At 38.7% G+C, this 19754-nt stretch overlaps 2 protein-coding genes across 2 annotated transcripts; both read right to left on the bottom strand.

The window, feature by feature from the left end:
• Positions 1-11762: 11762 nt before the first annotated feature.
• On the bottom strand, positions 11763-12697 carry LOC135939296 (cuticle protein 19-like). The gene is made up of 3 exons (XM_065483598.1): positions 12566-12697; positions 12402-12476; positions 11763-12075 (listed from the first exon to the last, which is right to left on the bottom strand). Exons 1-3 carry the CDS (start codon positions 12578-12580, stop codon positions 11887-11889), a joined length of 279 nt encoding a protein of 92 aa, XP_065339670.1. The 5' UTR covers positions 12581-12697; the 3' UTR covers positions 11763-11886.
• A 1267-nt stretch (positions 12698-13964) lies between these two features.
• LOC135939948 (cytosolic phospholipase A2-like) lies at positions 13965-18674 on the bottom strand. The gene is made up of 16 exons (XM_065484574.1): positions 18391-18674; positions 18198-18222; positions 18060-18141; positions 17846-18001; positions 17662-17783; positions 17567-17604; positions 17370-17508; positions 17174-17310; positions 16945-17092; positions 16701-16886; positions 16505-16642; positions 16048-16180; positions 15671-15991; positions 15427-15608; positions 15178-15370; positions 13965-15121 (listed from the first exon to the last, which is right to left on the bottom strand). The coding sequence occupies exons 1-16, from the start codon at positions 18615-18617 to the stop codon at positions 14769-14771; spliced, it is 2580 nt and encodes an 859-aa protein (XP_065340646.1). The 5' UTR covers positions 18618-18674; the 3' UTR covers positions 13965-14768.
• Positions 18675-19754: the final 1080 nt, after the last annotated feature.

The raw sequence follows: 19754 nt of genomic DNA, 5'->3' as shown, positions 1-19754 counted from the left end.
CAAGACGAGATTGCGAGCACTAGCCTCTATTTTTATAATTTGTTTGCGTGTGCAACTCGTGTGCTTTTTTTCATTTCCAAGTTTGCAAAGTTATTTCCCTCCACCGTCTATACGGTGCATCTCAATTATTTAGATTGGAATTATTTCGATTTTCTTGATTAAATAATTTTATTATTACTGTTGTACTACGTTTTTAAACGCTCACCATATTCAGAACTTGGCTGTGTATGAGAGCAGGGAGCAAACAAATTTGCAAGCTCAAAACGCGGAGCGAAAGGGTAATCGAGTTATTGCGAGTTGGAAGGAATGATGAATGCATGCAAATGTAACATCCCTTGCGCCAGATTAATCGCGTTTTAATCGAGTTTGCGAGCTGTCAAAGGGCACGTGCGCGTAACTCTCTAATCGAATATCTCCTCACAACAAGACAAATTCGTGCTATTCATACGCACCTTAATTGAATGAAAACTCGCACAACACAGCATTAATATCAGCACACTCGGCTCAAGTCTATACCCTTCCAAATTTTAATTTGATATTGTAGGAAACGTGAAAATTAGGTTGAAAAATTTGCTTTTTCAGAAAAAAGCTATTCCTAAGACAGGGATAAAAATAGCAAAAAAAAATAGAACGTAAATTTATTGATGAAATTAGAAACGTTTCCCATTTTATTGTATATATTCAGATTAAAAAAAAACCCAAAGAAATCAATAAGAGAATCGGTTCAGTAATGATTAATCTGCTCATGCTATTCTTAAAAAAATGGAAGAAATAAATACGAACATCAGTTTAGCGCAGAGAATAAGCGCCAGTTCACAGTTCATTAATTATAAATTTTAAGAGCGGAATTTTTAGAATGCGTTTATATTTGACCATATTCGATTTTAAAATATATTTTCCCTTTCAGCATCCTTAATATTTTACAAATGGTCCGGTCCTTATTCCAGAAATACCTAATACGAAAAAAGGGAATTTCATTTTCAACAAGAGTCTAAATTTAGAAGTATGCACGAGGGTCATGAAATGATGTATTCTAGTTCAATTAACCACACTGTTGTAAAACGAACCGGCTTGAACAATCATAGCAGCGGTTTCCCCTCTCGCTCACCAGCAATATATAACTTTTGGCACTCCTTTCGGCGAGCGGCTCGGCCCATTATTTGATTAGTCTGGGCCAGGCATCTGAGAGTGTCATCCGGCCCGAGCGCGACACATCATTAAAGTGCTCACTGTGTATAAATTTTAATTTGCGCTCCGTGCGCACGCTTGTATCAAAGCAGCTTCTCTGTAGGAGGCCAATTAAAGACTCCCCCGGCTGGCGCAAAACTCACCCTTTCTCCCCGTCGAGCTGCGGCTTGGGCTTGTTAATGTCGCGCACTTTGCTCCGAAAGGCAAGTTCCGCCCACAGACTGGCTTCAGCTTTTATTGTTGCGATTCAAATATTGTCACTCGCACGACTCAACTTTTTTGCACTTTTTCAAAGTAAATTTATAGGTTGTCGCGTTTAATGAGCTGAGGCAATATTGTTTCTGACATTAACCGTGGATGACTCTTGAAAGTTATATGGGAGAAAATTGTGATTGGCGAATAAACTTTAAAAACGAGAAAACAGACTGCAAGGAATAAACTTTGTGATTCTCACTGCAGCCGCGTTTTCTGCGACTCACCACTCCTCAGCACAGACGAGAGGAAATCAAATTGGATGTGCACTCATCTGCACTTTGAATATTGCGTAAATAAATCCGATATCCTTTCATCTCGGCAAGTGTGAACAGTGGCCCCAAAGCAATCGGCGCGAATTAAATTTTCATTCTCAAACGAGGAACAAATCCTGCGTGAAATAACGATCACACGAATAATCACCATCGGCTCGGCTGCAAGCGTCAGATAAGACGCATTTTCGCTGCCGTATTTGCGAATGGGGTTGGACAAAAAGAAGCAGAGAATGTACACGTGCACGACACGCGGCCTGCGCTCCCCTCGAAAGTATGCAGCTGCAGTCACGAAAAATCTTTTCCGCCTCTCTAGCTGCGAAATCAATATTTTCCCTTATCTATCGGCGTCGATGGAAAACAATTTGGCCACCTCTCCTCTTCGCTGCTCTCGTGCGCTGCGGCTGATCCGCCAAATTGGAGGGCTGAGCGGCCGACTGACTGCCGTCACAGCCGCCTTAATGCGTTTCTGACTAGGCAACCTGCATGATTCACCAGTACGGCGGTTTGCATACGCTCGAATTTCAAAGCACTTCACTACATCCCCCTGCAAGCAAAGAAAATTTCTCTGCACAATGTTAAGTGGGGTAATTATTTTGTAAGATTCATTATTTTGACAAGTTTTTTAAAGTGTGGTTACACCAACAATTATTATTAGGGCTGGGAATTTTAGATGGTTTTGTTTCCAGGAAATAGTCGACTATTATTTTAGGCTGTTATCTAAGCAAATTAGACGGTTCTTCGAGACATCGGTTAAGCTCAATTAAAACGTGTTTATAGTCTAATTGGCAACATTGCTGAAAAATCTTGTACGGTTTTTTTCCAAATGTCAAGAATATGTCATTTTTAAAAAGAACAAATAAAAAATTCTGAAAATTTTTAAACAAAAATTAAGAGTATTTTATATTTTTCCATCTAAATTTAAAAATATTGACAGGAAAATGAAGGGCGATTATCTTTCTCATTTGAAATTGAACCGAGCCCTTTTTTAATCATACCTTAACCATAATTTGACTTTTTTTAATCTTGCATTCCCACCAAAACAACCGAAGAGTAAATGTTTTGAAAATGTAAAAAGTATCTAGAAAATTTACATAGCAGACTAGAAATGTGAAGATTGTGGAGAAATCCAAGCGTGTGAATCTTTTATAAATTATGAAAGTTCTTTCTCGCGGAAAATCGGTCCATTAGTCGGTTTAGCGAGCCTCTTCTCCCATTCCCCGATTCTATAACAGGATCTTGAGGGCATTTTTGCCGCCGAAACTCGAGGGAGTTTGGCAGGAGCTGCTTTCACCGAAGACTCACAAATCGAACTTTACAAAGCTAATAATCATCTCTCTATCTGGCAGGGAGGCAATACCATTTTCCGGCTTCCTCGCTCTTCCGCTCGCTCTCCTGTTGATGTAAAAAGGAAAAATGTTATCTCTCAAGAGAATACCGGCAGGAAGACGCAGAAAAAAGGTCGCTAGACGCGTACGGCGAATTTCGCAATCTATTGTCGTTTCACGTGGTGCCGTCGTCAACGTATTTTTATTTAGTCTTTCTATCCGTCGAAGTGAAAACCTTCAAGTGCCTCTGATGGATCTGACGAGATTGGATCCGCCGCCTTGAAATGACAGCGCAGTTTTCCGGCGACGCTTTTATCTCAAAATAAAAACTAAACGTCACAGAGAAGAGCAAAACGCTCTATTTGCTTGAAGAATAACAATGATTTTTTTATCTGTAAGAAATCAAATGGTCACAGGAAATTTGCAGCGTTGGAACTGACATTGGCAAAAAAATCCTGGAAAACATTTAATTTTGTCAAGCATTCAAACATTAGGTTAAATTCAACTAAATGTTAGTTTGATGAAAGAGAAAAATATGAAAATACAAAATATTTTGAATTGACAAGCAATAGGTGACTTTGATTGATTGTTTAATAAGGAAAACATTAAAAATCAAACAATCTCGTACTACATATATTTTCAGGCCTCATCGAGTATTATGCTTTATCTTAATTAATTTATCGGATGATTCAATGAATAACTGTTTACTGAATATTTTCATACGAATGATTATTATGACGGTCCAATAAGTGTTGAAACTCTTTTCTGCCAGCAAGCTTTCAGTTAACCCTCAAGTTAGAGCAAAAAAAGTTCAAAGCTTGACAAGTTTCCCAATTTGTAAACACCAATTTGAAGCAGTCGTAAAAACCTATGGCCAATTTGCAATCAGAAAACTCGGAGGCTCTTCAATCTGAAGAGCAAAATGGACCTGCAATTTGGCTGCTGGTTGAGAGAGCAATTTCTGTGTGTGTCCAGGCTCAGGGGCGACTTGAGTGGAGGGAAAACATTTTTACTCTGCCTGCAAAATATTTACCCACTCTAGCGTGTCTGCTGTGTGCGCGTTGATATCAGACGAAAATCTTTTATACGGCGCTCTCGAAGAGCAAAAAGTGTTTGCTAACGGACTCTGGTCTTTTTGTGCGATTGCAACATGTAGGAAACCTGCTCCATCGCGGAGAGAAGGAGCGAAGGGAGAGAGAGAGAGATGTGATCAACGCTTCGGTGCTGCAAAGAGGATTAACTGGGCCGAAATTTTTGCGCGCGCCAAACTACTGGGGTGGTAAATGTTTAATGTCCCTTATTTGCTGTGGCCATATTTCGACTGATATTTCCTTTATTTGCTGGGTGATAGAACCGTCCGTTCTTTTACTACATCCTTGATATTCCTTCTTCAGATGGGTTTACTGGAATTCTCATAGAAGTAAATATTGTTATTTCCCCCCGTTTTTTATATTATTTAATATTGAATCTGAAACTTAAAAAAACTCCGAATCAAACATTCAGCCACATATTTCCAAACAACATCGATTGATTAAATAAGTAGCCTGTACCACAAAACCACATTCAAATCCTGCCGGCATAGCGCACCAAAGAGAGCAAAATCGACAAGCACTCTGTGTCGAAACATTTGTCATGACAAAATAGTGCCGAAAGCTAAACAACGGCCGTGAATAATAAATAACTGTGTGTGAGCATTAGCGGCATGATAAAAAGGCAGATTGTTTGATGGTGTTGGCGCCCAGCACGCAGCAGCCGCGCAGAAATCCGTGCTGCGTTAGTCGAGCGTCGGCCGCGTAAGGAGCTTAGCGCCTGTAATAGCTGTGGCAGAATGCTCGCCGAATGTGCGGGTTGCCTGCCAGCCGGGCACATTAAAATCGCATCAAATATGTATACGGTGGAAAGCGGCTTACCTGCTGCTGTTGTGCTACATATAGAGGCAATGGAGGCGGTGCTCTCACTGCTGCAGCTACATCGAACGGAGATGCGTGAAGCTCTACACTCATTGTTATCATAAAATCGAATGGTTATTTGAAAAAAAAATTATACCTGTTATACTTTGTGAAAGGAGAAATGTCTGAAAAAATCTAAATAATGGGTGACGTTTGGCCATCAAAATTTGTTTAATTTAAAATTCTACGTTCTGGATCAAAATTGCATGATTTTAATGGAAAATTACTTTCTTTTTCTAATGAGATCCAAATAAAATAATTTGAAACTACAGTTTGTGTTACATTAAAGCAAATAGCTCACTACCAGTAAAAACTTCATAGAATGAAATGTGTACTGAATCCGTATCAGTGGTTTTTCAGTTTGCGACTCTCCTTTTCATCATGAACTGGCCCATTCCTGCGCTCCGCCAGCAAAAACGTGATGCATTTCGAAGGAATAACCTTTTAAATCTGCGCGCCTCTTTTTTGTCTCGTGTAATGGCAAAAACATGCTTCGCTTTTCTTCCTTCCTTTCATGCATTAATCATGAGCCCTCCGCTCTGATCCGCCTACATTCTCCCTGCTTTTACATTGCTTTTGTGTCGTGCCGCGTCTGCTCTTCGGCGTCGCGAAATTTTGCACGTTATTCCTTCACAGGCGGCCCGATTTGAAATAGAGTGAAACCTCAGACGCGTCCCTTGAGACACTGAATTGGAACTTTAAAACATACATTTAAAAATACATTGAAAGAGTAAATTATAGAAACAAAGTAAATTAGGTTATCATATAATGTAACAGCATAACTTGTGTATAATACTTTTCCTCTTATTCTTTTTTAAAGTTGTCTTATGCAACTTCATATTTTCACAATGAATGTATTAATATATGTATTTTAATTTTTAATTATTCTTAGTTAATTCTCGCTAAATGATTATCAAACGTAAGCTTAAACTTGGTTCCGATTGAATGGCTCCCCAGCTCAAAGTGCTTCTGAGAAACTCGATCCGGCACCCTTTGATCCTCATTTCCCGCGAAACAATCTAGTTATGAAAAAACAGGACTCGGCTCTCATCATCCGCGCAACAATTTCGAGCAATTTGCCCATTAGCAAGGGAACTAGGGATGCCTTTTAAACGGCACGTCCGCATCACGAATCCCACCCACCCCCCGTTCGCACGGGGGTGGCACCGCCGACATCTGCAGCTATTCTGATGCAGAAGAGGCCCTAGGGATTGCTCCGCACAATGAGCCAGAATCCGTTCGTTCAATCTCCCGCTCGTCGTTGCAGCCACGCGACCGTTGTTCTGATTTCGCGCGTCGTCGGGGGTGGCTGCTGCCCCGGCCGCGACGGGACTCGAAATTCCGCCTTCCCACGCTTCCACCGCTCGCTCGGGGATTTTTGTGGCTGCATGAGAACTCGAATTTTCTCACACGCGCTTGTTTTGAGTACATACATAAACAAGTGCGGTTTGTCCCTGATGTCCTCTCAAATGAAACCGTATCCACAGGCGCCACGTGCTCATCCACACTACTTCTCAACCGCGAGTGCTGAGAGAAAGTTTTAGATAAAATTAATTTGCTGTTCAATTCACTCTCATTAGCTCTCTAGAGTCAAATGACTTAGTAGTCTCAACACTCTACCCGTTTAATTTCATTTATACTAATTTATGGCTTTCAATTTCAACGACCATAATCGTATAATTGACAGGGAAACCGAAAATTTAATATCAATTAATCGTGGCTGAAATAATACTTGTATAGATTTTTTGGGAAACTAAAGCGAAAATATCTACAATATTTTTTCATTGTTTTAATATATGTACTGTCTTTCTTGAATTGAAAGATTGTTAAATTATTTGTTGATATATTTCCGTGCTTGCTGCATTTGCTCAGAAAATTTAACCGGCTAATCCAGATTTTATATAATTTCTCATATTGGTTTCCGTTTCTTAGAATACCTTTCCTCGCAAAGATTATGGTATCATGACAAGAGTTACAATATTGATATTTTCCAGCAAAAAGTGGGATAGAAAAAGTATGAGGAAACCTTTCATTTGTCCCCGAGAAACCTGCCAAGAAAATACATCTTTCCGTTTATGTTGCACTCCTAATTTTGTGATCGCCACGGCGCAAGCCAGTTCAGATCCATCTCTCTGGTCTCGGCGCAAGCTGCAATTTTGCCAAAAGACTCAACCCTTTGCACACGAGATTCGTAGGCGCCCCAGCACGTACGCTCCAATCGACTCTGGAACGCTGGTGGACCAATCGAGATGCTGTGCACTCATCTGCCCCCAGATACCGGGAGAGACACGCCCAGAGCATTGCGCCCTCCAAGTGACGTCACTGGTTCCCAGCTTGCCTGGTTCTCCGGCACGTCAATATAATTGCTTCACGCGTAGCGACCTAACGGGGGTGAGTTGGATTTGCAGCAGTTTTTATCAGCATGCATGGTGGAAAGTATATTTATAAACATTAGTTGAAAAATTAATTAGGATTGATTATTTTTTATTTTATAAAAAGCAGCGAACAACTTATATACTCAGTAATGTTTTCGCAGCATAAACTTCTGTTCGTAATCACTCTTAAGCTGCTTTTATTGAAATTCTCATCATGCAGCTTGTTATTAGGTTTTGCACCACTTAATTATTTAAATAGTTTTTTTAAATATCTAGTACATACATATCAAGTAATAAAATTTTTAATTTATTCTAATTGCAAAATTTGAGCTCTAGTATGGTACGAAATATATACCAGTGCTGTCACTGATGCCAAAGCATATATCACAAGTTGCACTTCAAAGAAGAGAGATCATGGCAAAAAGTTTTAATTATCACCTGACGTCGGACGAAAAACGTATCACAGCGAAATATGTGGTCGACATTCCACGGTTAATGAACATGTCAGTGGGAGCTTTATTGCGGACAAATTCCTCAGATGCATGCGCGCCACGGAGTGCTGGGCTCGTTTGGGGGTGCGAATTCCATCCCCTCAATCACGCGTGGCTTTTTCAAAAGCATTTTATACTAGGCAAAGCACATTATAGCGCTCACTCCGACGGTGGAACTTTGTTGGGTTTTAATTTAAATGCTAAACTCAACTGTGAATTATTGATGAAGAAAAGAACAAATTTAAAAAAATGGTTTTTGCGAAGGTTCAAACTACTTACAAATAATTTTATTTTCCATGACCTCACCACACTCAATTTGCTGACCATGACCAAAAGAGGGGAGAAGTCGTTCAATTTTCTCAACTTAACACTTGGGTTCAATTTTTTTCATTTCTGCCCACTCGCCCTTCCTCCATTCTTTTCTATTCTCTTTCAAATATCTGCACTTAGCTTTATTCGTGCGGCCAGACGGGTCCTTTCTCGATCCATACTCGCCCTCTCCTTTGTGTGGACGCGTCTCTATTATAGAAATCATATCTGAACATAAAAGAACGCGTGATGAAATATCTTTTCGCGGTGCTAAGTATTATGTGTGGAAGTCGCTGGTCGGATTCATCTCCTCGTCTGCTTATTCGATAACAGAAAGGAGAGCTTTTACGTTACGGATTGGTGAGGCAGTGCCAGGGCAACACGCGCTGCGCAGCCCTCGCCAAGAGTCGAGTGAATAGGAAAAGGTATACGGTATACAGCACAAATAAATGGAGCGCATGACGCAATGACCGCGCCTAGAGCACATCTTTGTAAAGAACATAAATATGTGAGACCCACAAGAACATTGTATAAAATATCTGTAAGGAATTTGGGGTGATGTAAGAAAAGCTAGATATATTTTTAAATCCTCCATTGATTTATCTGTACCGAATTGCAGAAATGGTATAAAAAATTTAAAAATGTAAAAAAGGAGTAAAGAGTAAAACCATTTGACCTTATTTCAATCCATGAAATTATTGATTTTTACAATTTTTAGCCACTATTTTTTGTTGTTTGCCTTTGGGAGTAGCAATAGTAAAATCTTTTTTTTAATGACTTATTAAAAAGTTATTTGGTTTTCGGAATAGCTTTACCTTATTAGTAATTCTTAAAATAAGTTAGAAACTTAAATATTGCAAGATATATTTAAAACATTAAATAGACATAATTGTACTGCTAATAGATGGGGGACAAAACAAACAAAGGACGAGTATAGAACTAGCAGAAATCAGCAATATTTCCCCTGACTGAGCATAAAAAACAACGGATGACTGTACCCTAGCTGCAGGTAGTGTTTTTTACAGGCTTCCTTTTTAAGTCTTTTGCTATAGCTTTCGAGAAATAAAGAAATTAATAATTATTTAATTATATTTTTATTGGTCTCATAACATTTTAAACTAACTAAAATCGATTTTGTTTATAATATAGTATAATAAAATAATATAAATTTAATAATATATAATAAAAATAAAATAAAATTCAACTGCAGACTTTAAGAAATTTTATTCTACTTTTATCTCAGGCGGAAGTTCTGCCCTGTACTGTAGGCGCATGTTGAGTTAGTTTTGTTGTTAAGAGCACAGAGTAGCTGTCTCTTCTCTCCTCAAATTGGCTGCGAATTGGATTTAGTTGTCGTCCCCATCGCGCCAGCACGGCGACGAAAGTGAATTTATAGCGTGAGAGAGCAACAAGAGCAATTTTGGGCGAGGGAGCTACTTGCGCGTAAGAGGTCACATATTGAAGTTCTTGCACACACTTTCTATATGCAAAGCAACCCCGCCAGATGGGCGAACGCGTGGGAGTTGCTTGGTCGCAAGGGGTGCTTTGCCTCCTCGGGGCTGAAAATATTCGGCTAATATTCCCATCAACATGCAAATGCACCACTCGACGGCGACTTGGAGCGCGAAACTTGATTCGGCTAATCGCTTTGCCCACGTCCGCATTAAAGTGAGTGCGGCTAATATCGCTGCTACTGCCGAACACACCCCTGCATGAACGGGTTCGGTTGTGTGGAATTAGTAATTGGTAGATGGAAACGCTGATTGCGAGAAATGACGCGTGACAGGCGTTGAAGCAATATTGTTCACATTGAAATTTGTTATTTTTGCTGGGTGAAATCGATAAAAACTGTAGAGTGAATATTTGAAACCTTATAAATTTACATTAATTAAACTGTATTTTTTACGTGAATTTATTGTAGAACATGCATATTATCTAAATTGTGTTATTTCCAGACGCCAAAACCTTTTGACAGTAATAAAGAATTATTCCTTTAAAAAATGCCCTTAACATGCGCATTAATCAATGATTCAATCCGGTAATTTGCCAATTTTTGCGACGTAAAAGAGTCCACGATTTTTTGGATATAAAAGGATGAAAGGAAAAATTACTCTCATCCTGTTCATGCTGTGGGTTTCGATCTGGCGGTGAAAAGAAAAGTTAAGGCGATTCGGATTATTTAAGATGGGTGAAACACAATTCGCAGGAAGCCTTTGTTGCTGCTGGCAAGTCCAATTATATCGACGTCGAAAGAAGATCTCGAGGGAATTGATTTATGTTGTATCAATGTGGACTTGTGTCGCCGTGCTGCATGCGGATTATTTGTACGCTGCGGCACAGTATTAGCTACGACGGTTGGAACCTCGGATTAGTGGACGAGCAAATAACAGGAACACGAGGATGCGGCTTATTAAGAGATTCCCTCCTCTATAGATTTATTGGCCAACGCTCGGCTCTGCTAATTATAAATTAATTACTCGAAACGTGTCGTTGAGAGTTGATTAACCTGATTAACAAATTATTAGGAGGCTATAAATACACAGATTAATATATGAAACTGTTATAAATTAAGAGCCTTATTATTTATTATTGACAAGAAACAAAATATATGTATGTATATATATATATATATGAAACAAGATAGACGTGAAAATATGAAAATATACAGAAAATGTTCAGTGGGTTTGTTACTGAAATTGAAACGTATGTTTTGTTTCATTTGTGCGGATATTTAGTTATAAAGTCTATTTTGCATATATGTAAATTATTTTTACTATATAAATGTGAAAAGTTTATTTTTCACTCTGCAGCGATCACATTTTTTTTCTTTGTATGTTATCTGCTGAGCCAAAGGTAAAAATAATGGTTCTCGAGTTTCGCAATTTGTCTGTTTTTCACGGACACCCACTGTCCTTTTTTCGCAGTGGTGTGCACTCAGCCTTATTTGCGATTCTCGTTACCCGTGTGCAGAGGAGCATGTAAATAATAAGGGCCTCTGTTCTGTCCAGCGTTTTGTGGCTTTCGCGTACCTCTCTCGATCTCGTTCACTTTGTTTCTCTTGCGGTTGCTGCCTGAATAATTGCCCCTAGCTGTTGCCTGCAATCTGCCTTTGATCTACGGGGGAAGAAAAAGAGCAGAGGCGCAGTCCCTAAAAATCTGAAGTGTCATCAATTGAGCTGCAAACTCTCATTTTCTGCGATGTTCTCCATCCTTGCCACAAATTGCGGTCGGTTTCACTTTCTTTCCAATCTATCGAATTTCAACTACAGCTGGTGGGCCCTCAACTTTCTGGAATAATGAGCAGTTGAGCAAAAGGGCTGGCCGGCGAGTGTTTTATTTATAAGCCAACTAACTAAGCACCCTCGCCATCCGGTCCATTAGCGCTAATTGTTGTTGGTGAAACGAGCCTATCTGCTTTGCTCGGAAGGGCCGCAAAGCGAAGGGTGGAAGTATGCGTGTCAAATGTCACCACGAACATTAAATATTTACACGCCGAGCTGCCTGCGAAATAATTACGTCCTATTCTATTCCCATGCAGTTTTGCATAACCCTCTTGCATAAGTTTATGTTCATTTTCAATTAAATGTTTCAACTCAAGTTTTCTTGTACAAAAATCTTTATTTTAGAAAAAAGAAATCACATCATTGTATCAAACTTAACATTTAGGGTGGGTGTCTTATCGATTATATCAAGACTTGTGCTGCAGGAACGTATTTGCTAGATCAACCGTGGTGTCCATGGATGGGCTGAGAGTCAACGGTGATTTTCACGTGGCGGGTGTTCTTGCCGTCGGCCTCCAGCACCTGGTATTCAGAGTCAGTGTGGTGGCCGTCGCGTTGCTCGCTCTGTTGCTTGATGTCGTGGGTGTGCGAGTCGTGAACTCCATATTCAAACTTGTACTGGGGGTGGGCCTAAAAAGGATATATAGCTCCAATTAGTGCATTTGTCGGAGCCGTTGAATGTTGGCGGCAAGTAATGTGGTAAAAGTGACGGGAAAGTTTTAAATCTAATTCACTGATTTATCCACTAGATGGCGCCTTCTCGACGTTTAAAATTTTAATATTTCGTTTGATTTTTTAAATATGGGATTGTGTTAATATATTTTGGTAAAAAAATGGTAATTATTGTTTAAGCTTGTTTGAATAGGTTAAAATAAACGTCAAATTTGAATTTGAATAAAAGTAATATTCAAGCCAAAACCGAAAATATAAATAGGATAGAGTTGAGTTGAACTTACGTGGTAATCTTCATGGTGTCCGTAGCCTTCCTGGGCAGCGACGGCGGCGACCAGGACCGCAAAGAGGACGACAACCTGCCGAGTGAACAAATTCCATGATAGTATCAGAATTAGCTTTCTTTTGAGTTGGCACTCAAAAGAGAGATTTTGTTGCGGATTTTCACCTTAAAAACGGACATGACTGCGAGTGCTGAAAGTTAGTCGATCGAGAGTCGAATGATTGTGGAAGAGCCATGCAGGCTTTTATACCTTGGCCGTGCGAGTCTTTTTGCTCGCCTCTCCGGCGGGCACAGCAGCTCGAGAGAGGTGTGGTGTTCCGAAATAAAAAAAATTGCTCCCGCTGTAAAGCTATAACTCCCTCTCACTTTGCATTAAAATAGCAAGAGATTATTATACAGGCGGTCATCTTGCGAGGAAAGGAAGGAAGTCGGTGAAAACTACTTTTATCGCAGAAAAAAAGTGATTCGACGGGTTTCGAAAAATAGCTGCTGCCATGCCGGTCGTGACCACGCAGAGCCATTCTATAATTAAAAAAATATCGTAAATGTAAGCGTGCTCCATATATCTGTGCATAATCACGCGTTATACTACTAGTCGTGCTAGCGAACCAACAATGAGAGAAATTTATAATTAGAGCAGAGTGAGTTGCGAGCAGGAGACTAGCTTTCGTGTGTATGAGTGAGTCTGCGTGATTTCTTGTTTTCTCTCTCATTGATGTTCAGGATGATCTCATGATCTCATACGCGAGCCAAGAAAATAATGCGAATGAAAGTGATATCAACCGCACAACTTGTTTATTTTTTTTGAAATGGTCTTCTTGCTTGGTATGGTCTACTTAATCAACTTATTAATGGCGCCTAAATTAACTAAATATTGCATAGTCATTTTTGCCAAACATGGGGCCAGAGCATAATTATCATTAGGATTATTTTGGATGACTTGAATGCAGTGCAGTATCATGAACTTTTATTTATTTTTTGATGACATTGCTAAAAATTAAAGATAAAAGAGTTGCAATTTTTCTGTCTTGAAGATATAACATAATAAGAACACAAATTTGAATCAGGTTTGTTAACTAAAACTTTAAAGCATAGGTTCTGTTTTTTTTAGCTAGATGCCCTATGGCCTATTGACTGTAAAAATGATTATTTCAAGTTATAATACAGTTAACTTAAGATGATGTGTGTTATAGCACAACATATCCAAGACATTATATATTTTCCCGAAAAGTGTCACTTAATATTTCGGGAAATTTGGGCTGCTGGGCAATATTCCGAAAAAAAGGAACATCAGGAATTCTTGCGCGCGATTAACGATGACACTTATAGATACATTTCTGTAGCATATTCGGATTATTCGGTGAGTTTTAAAATCTATGTTATGATAATTGAAGGGTAAAGAAAAACTGAGTATTCTGATTTCGTAATATTGCTTTACTTTTCATATTACTTGTATTTAGTAAAAAAGCCTCTACTCAAAAGGATATGTGAGTATTTAATTAATTGATCTAAATTAAACTATTATTTTGGGTGCATTAATTTTTAAATAAATTAAATTTCTAAATTATTTAACTAAATTAATCATTTATTACAAAACATACAGTGTGACAGCAGGAAAAATATATTTAAATGCAATATTATTATAAAAGATGGTTTGTGTAAATCCGGGTTGGATAAAAAGTAACATAATCATTCAGCATTCAGCACAGCTTCACACGAAAGTGAATTGGTAGAAATAAAAGGGCTACAAAAGTCATTCCCTCGGCAGTAGTGGGCACTTTTGGTATCATTGCTCATTCACTTTCGCACGAATCAGCCGCTAGAGGCATTGATCAGATGGTAAAAGCACGCTGCTGCTGATATTATTTCATCGGAAGCCAATCAAAAGGGCCAATCTAGACTCAGCACCATAAAACTATTAATCACGGGCGTAATGAACTCTCGCGGGAAACGTGACTTCAGATCGCTCGCAGAAAAGCCTTGTGGCAATCGACACCTTTTGAAGAGAAATTTCGTTGCAATTGCGGGCAGGATAATAAAATTTGGATCGATGAGCGTTGGTGATTTAAACGACCGCATTTCCCGTCGTTTGAGATGAGAGAGTATAGGTTGTGCCCTACTCATAATTCTTAGCTTATTTTAGTGAGTTTCAAAATTTTAAGCAAATGCCTTTTGAACCATAAAACTAAGCTTTTTATTGGTTGCTTAACTCTACAAGCAATTGCATGGAACCCATAAAATAAATGAAAGTACTTTAAATTTGCTAACTTTAAAACGACTTAAATACTGCTCTTTTTTCAAGAGTTTGGTCGTAAATGTGTTCTTGTTTTCCCGGTTTATGCGGTTTGGCGCCACATATACAGCGGCATTATAATTTTTTGTCCACTTTCAGCGGTCCAAAATGCAAGTGACTGGTGAACAGCGGTTGTGGTTCGCCAACTGTGCTTTCACAATTATTATTGTATCGACAATCGCCACTAATCAGATCGGAGGCTAGGCCCAGTACCGATTCTCGTGACTTTTTCTTCCTGTCAACAGCCAATTTGATTTGCTGCTTAATATCCGGCAAAGCGAGTCGCACGTTGAATTCCATTAGCTCGTGCAGTCGGTTGAACTGTTCGGCAGTGTAGCAGAAATTAAAAGTCGAGTACACCTCGTCAGGGTCGTCGAAGATTGCGAAGTCTGCGAATTTAGTCTCGCTTTCCGTGCTCCTGGGGACGCCTGAACAACCGCTTTTGATTAGTACTCTTTCTAAAGATCCAAATTAGATTGATTGCCTGGAGCCTTGCAGCGTCTAAATTGGTTGTTGCACAACACAAAGTGCAGGATTGACGGGCAGAGGGGGTCGGTCTCGTCCTCAAACAGGTAAAACTCGCGCATCTCCTCCTTTTCGTACGCAGTCGCCAATTCAGCCACCGGCGGAAAGGGTAGGTGGTTCAGACGTGCCCATTGCTCGCTGAGTTTCAACTCCTAAAAATTCATTTGGGGTAAATATAAAGATAATTTTCTAGGTCAGTTAGCAATACCTTGAAGGGAGGAGTGCTATCACTGTCGCGGTTAGTGAAATCGAAACTCAGGTACATGTCCACACCTCTCTGCGGCCGCAGGAGTGCCGGAAACGGGATGTTGATATTTAGCCCGGCGTCCACAATGAGCATTCTTTTCGCCGAACTCTTTGTCTGCTCGTAAAATCCCTTGAAGTCGATAGCTATAGTAATATCGAAAAATAATTATAATCTTGAACTAGAATTAATAGACAAATATATCCACCATCATCAGCATTTGTGGGCGATAAAGGAGACATGGGGAAGCATTGTTGAGTTGTCAGTCCTCTTAAAGGGTTGAATACCAACCCTGCGCGTTTGCTTCGTTGCTCCAGGAGGTTGCTATCCGCCAACAGAGATTTCAAGGAGAACTTCAAGAATTTGAGGAACCCTCTCTTTCTCAATGGATTTAGAGAATTATCCAGTCTGATTGAATCTTCTGCACCTTCTCCCGAAGCCGAAATTTCATCGTCATCATGACTCAAATCAATGTCTGAATCGGAACTGTCATCCTGCTGATAGTCATCATCGCTGAATAGTTGAGACCCTGAAAGTGAAACTCAAACTTTGCAGCAAATTATCTTTGTGTAATTTCAAGTTAACTGTTGAATGTAAATCCATCGATTTCTATAGTTTCAGGTGTTCCTTGAGGTGGAGAAGTTACTGATTTTTTTAATTCTTCCCACGAGGAGAAAAAGCGCTTCAAAAGGATGCTGAATCCACTACCCCAAACGCCCTGCAAAGAAACATTATTTTGATATCTTTAAATAAATTATTTATGCAAAAGATGATATAGGAAAATAAAAATCTATGAGATGGGACCATAAAATTTCGTTTTGATTAAAGAAGGTAAGTTATGATAAATAAAAATATTCAAACATAATTATTATAGAACTGATTCAACTCTAGGTTGTTGATTTTTTTCAAATTCTTTCAAAACTGGCATAAACAGTCAAATTTCTATTTTCATATATATGCGTAGATTAAATCCTTACAATTTTCCAAAATCATAATTTTTCATTCCATAGATTTACATTTCATTACTTTAGGCTACGATTACCTGTAAGTAATGCAGTGGAAGCTCAGGATAGTTTCGAACGATCTGTCCCAAGTAGAATTTGGATCCGAAAAATTCTGTGTCCACGAAAGCGCCGTACTTAGGAATTCCGATCTCATACGGACTGAACTCTACCCACTCCTAGAAACGCAAATCAATAATGAGGGTGCAATATATTAAATTTAATCATCATGCATACTTGGTAAACGTTTGCTGGCACATTATTTTTCACGTTCAAACACGTGTAAAGCGGAAGAGGAGCTTTTCCTTCGTGGACGACTCTCCTCTGAGTTGACAATTTGCTATTTTTGCGATCCTTCAATATCATATCACCAAGTATGTGGCCAAAGATATCAGTTAGGGAAATCGGCTGGCCTGACTTGTACTTTTGGGATTAAATCATTAAAATACTCAATATCGAAGTTTTAGAAAAAATGTAAAACCTTTTGGCGTAGCTTCCACAGATACACCACCAATCCTTTGGCCAAAGTCAGTCCCCAACCCTTGCTGGCTACTTCTTGTAGTTCTTCTTTAAAAGCCCCTGGAGGATTTTTGGGGAAATCGGGATGCGAGTACAAAAAGGACAAGTACCTGGGAAAATGTTTGATTTCAATCTAACCTCAAATCAATTGCCAATTGCATTTAATGATATATTCTTTGCACTATTTTTACCAAGTTGATCCAGAAAGGGCGGCAGCAAATGTTACGCAGTCCAGAATTCCCAAGTCATGCAGCGCTGTGTATGCTCCGCTGAAACCAACCATTGCCCTGATTCCACCTCCAGACCCCAGAACTCCGATGACCGGAACCTTTTGTTTCGAATAGGACATTTAAAATTTGAATGCCTAAACAGGGAAATCTATCATGCATTTTGAATGTTGTCGGGTCCATCGACTTCACCGATCAGTTGGCGAACCGCATTGTACACCACTTCCCTTCGTTTTGAAACAAACGATTTTTCATCATCGCACAAAGCTAAGCTGTAGCGCAGGTCGGGCTCTTGATCGCTATAATTGGTTTTATTTTTGTTTTAGTAAAATCCATTATATTAAAAATTAAAATTACTTTAGCTCCTTTTTGATGCTGAGATTTATAATGGACCCCTGTTCAAATTTAAATTATAAATTATTGATTCTCAGCAATAACAACATTTCGATTACATTTCCAAATTTCGCTTGTACATTTTGTGCCTCTCCGTAGGCCAATTTAAGCGAGCTTAAATCAATTGAACATTTCCCAATTTTATCGTCAATCAGCACGTCCGAATCCATTAGACGGAGGTCTGCAAAGGAATAAACAATTAAACATTAAATTAATTTTGTTTAAAATTTCGAATAAAATAACCTAATTTGAAGCGCTTGCCACACGAGGCACCAGGAAGTCTGAATTTGAACTTCTGATTCCACTCGGGGTTTTTGGAGTTTTCGATATAACTGGTTTGCTTTCTGCCGTTTGCGATACCTCTTATATCAAGTCTCACATACGGATCAGGCTTGTCAACTGGAAAAAATTGAAATGATTTAAATTTATCTCCAAATATTCGAACAGTCAAGATTACCGAGATCACTAAACCAGCCTTTTGTGATTTTCTCGCCGTTTAAAACAACTACTGTCAATTCCACGCATTGTTCGTTGTTCACCTTTAAAAGTTACTTTGTCGTTCAAGTAATTCACAGCAAAATCTTTAATTTTTTACCTTGTACTGTTGAAACGGGTCAAAGCTGAAAGCACATATTTGTATTGTTGTGAAAATTTAAATATTTTTTGTGAATCTAAAAAAATATGGTTTATGTCACAACATAATAAGAAATAAAATAAAAATTTGATCTTAGGTCTCCAGAAAATGTGCTAGAAATATTAAAAGTTAAATAATTGATCCATTTTAATACCTTTCCAATCCCCAAAGACCACTTGTTTGTCGGTGCAGTGCTGCAGGTCGTGAGAAACTCTTTTTGGCAGCTTCCTCTGCGGCCTTGTGAGTGTTTGGGTGAAATTGTGCTAACACTTCTAACGGAGGTACAGATACACTAGGTTGCTCCCTGTGTCCAAGAGCCAACAAAACTGCGCCATCAGTATTTTCCAGCTCAGTGCTGCCGACATCATTACTTGAGGACATTTTTTCCACGGGACCAGGGCAATTGCAATTTATTCAGCTCTCTGCGAGACACTCATAACCAGGCCTGCTATTTATATTTGTGAATCTCGACTATTTATCACCAACCAGCGGAAGTGGTGGTCTGTATTTTATAAGCAAGGCCGCAAAAAGTTTATTTTGTAACAACTATAGTTGTAGATTGCGATAAGGAAAATAGCGACCAAACGTAATATAAAAAACATAGGATGTTTCATATTTTTAATGAGCTCCTTTTCTGTAAAGAGAGCGACTGGTAGGACAATCTACAATATATATATATATATATATATATATATATATATATATATATATATATATATATGTGTGTGTGTGTGTGTGTGTGTGTGTGTGTGTGTGTGTACATTACAAATTTGTACTACTTCTTGGTATATTATTATTATATGCACTCTTAAGTTGGTTTTTATGAAGTGTATTTTTATTGCGCGCTTTATTTGTAATTATCAGGGCTGGGTATCTCCCGGGGAGATTCCCAAACTTGCAGTGCAGTGTGTTTTTTGCTGTATTTACCAGTTTTGTGCGGTTTTTTTTGCACCTTGTGGTAGTTATGGTTATATAATGAACTAATTCAATGCCCTAAAAATGGAGAGGGAATGGGTACTGTTGTGTTTTTGAGTTTTTTTTTGTTTACATTTTTTGAATGTAATATTTTTCACGGATACCAAAAATGCGGGAAACTAAAAAAACGCAAAAAAATGGATCCGCAAAAACCGCCTAATACCCATGCCTAGCCCTGATAGTTAAATTCTTGTGGTCTTGTGGTTTTAATTATGCTTTAATAATCCACGCGGGTCAGTCAATATTAAAATGTGACTAATATGTGTTCCGTTTGCGCTATACATATAATTATGTGGTGATAGGGATAAGTAGTGCTCCATAATAATTATTTATAAAAATTGATCCTAATTGTTGATGGTTTTAACTTACAGTTAATTATAACCACAATTTTAATTTCTGCTATAAATTGAACTTGAGTAAGACGATCGAGCACTTTAAAAAAAGTGGAGTTATTATCCCATAAATTCAAGCCAACAATTCCGATTAACATTGAGATATTCTGTGAAAATAATGATAATCTGATGTTCTGAATGTGGGGAGGTG

This window comes from Cloeon dipterum, chromosome 3, assembly GCF_949628265.1.
Source record: "Cloeon dipterum chromosome 3, ieCloDipt1.1, whole genome shotgun sequence".
In the NCBI taxonomy this organism is placed as follows: domain Eukaryota; kingdom Metazoa; phylum Arthropoda; class Insecta; order Ephemeroptera; family Baetidae; genus Cloeon; species Cloeon dipterum.
Note: the sequence above shows the minus strand (reverse complement) of the source record. Positions and strands in the feature narration are given on the sequence as shown.

What these genes read in the sequence shown, in the direction of transcription:
- LOC135939296 (XM_065483598.1), bottom strand. An exon ending in GACACCATGAAGATTACCAC is followed by an intron (nt 12,076 to 12,401) that starts GTAAGTTCAACT and finishes TATCCTTTTTAG; the next exon opens with GCCCACCCCCAGTACAAGTT.
- LOC135939948 (XM_065484574.1), bottom strand. Translation starts at nt 18,617, where the DNA reads ATGTCCTCAAGTAATGATGTCGGCAGCACTGAGCTGGAAAATACTGAT. An exon ending in TGGCAAGCGCTTCAAATTAG is followed by an intron (nt 17,784 to 17,845) that starts GTTATTTTATTC and finishes ATTCCTTTGCAG; the next exon opens with ACCTCCGTCTAATGGATTCG. An exon ending in TGCCAGCAAACGTTTACCAA is followed by an intron (nt 16,643 to 16,700) that starts GTATGCATGATG and finishes TTGCGTTTCTAG; the next exon opens with GAGTGGGTAGAGTTCAGTCC.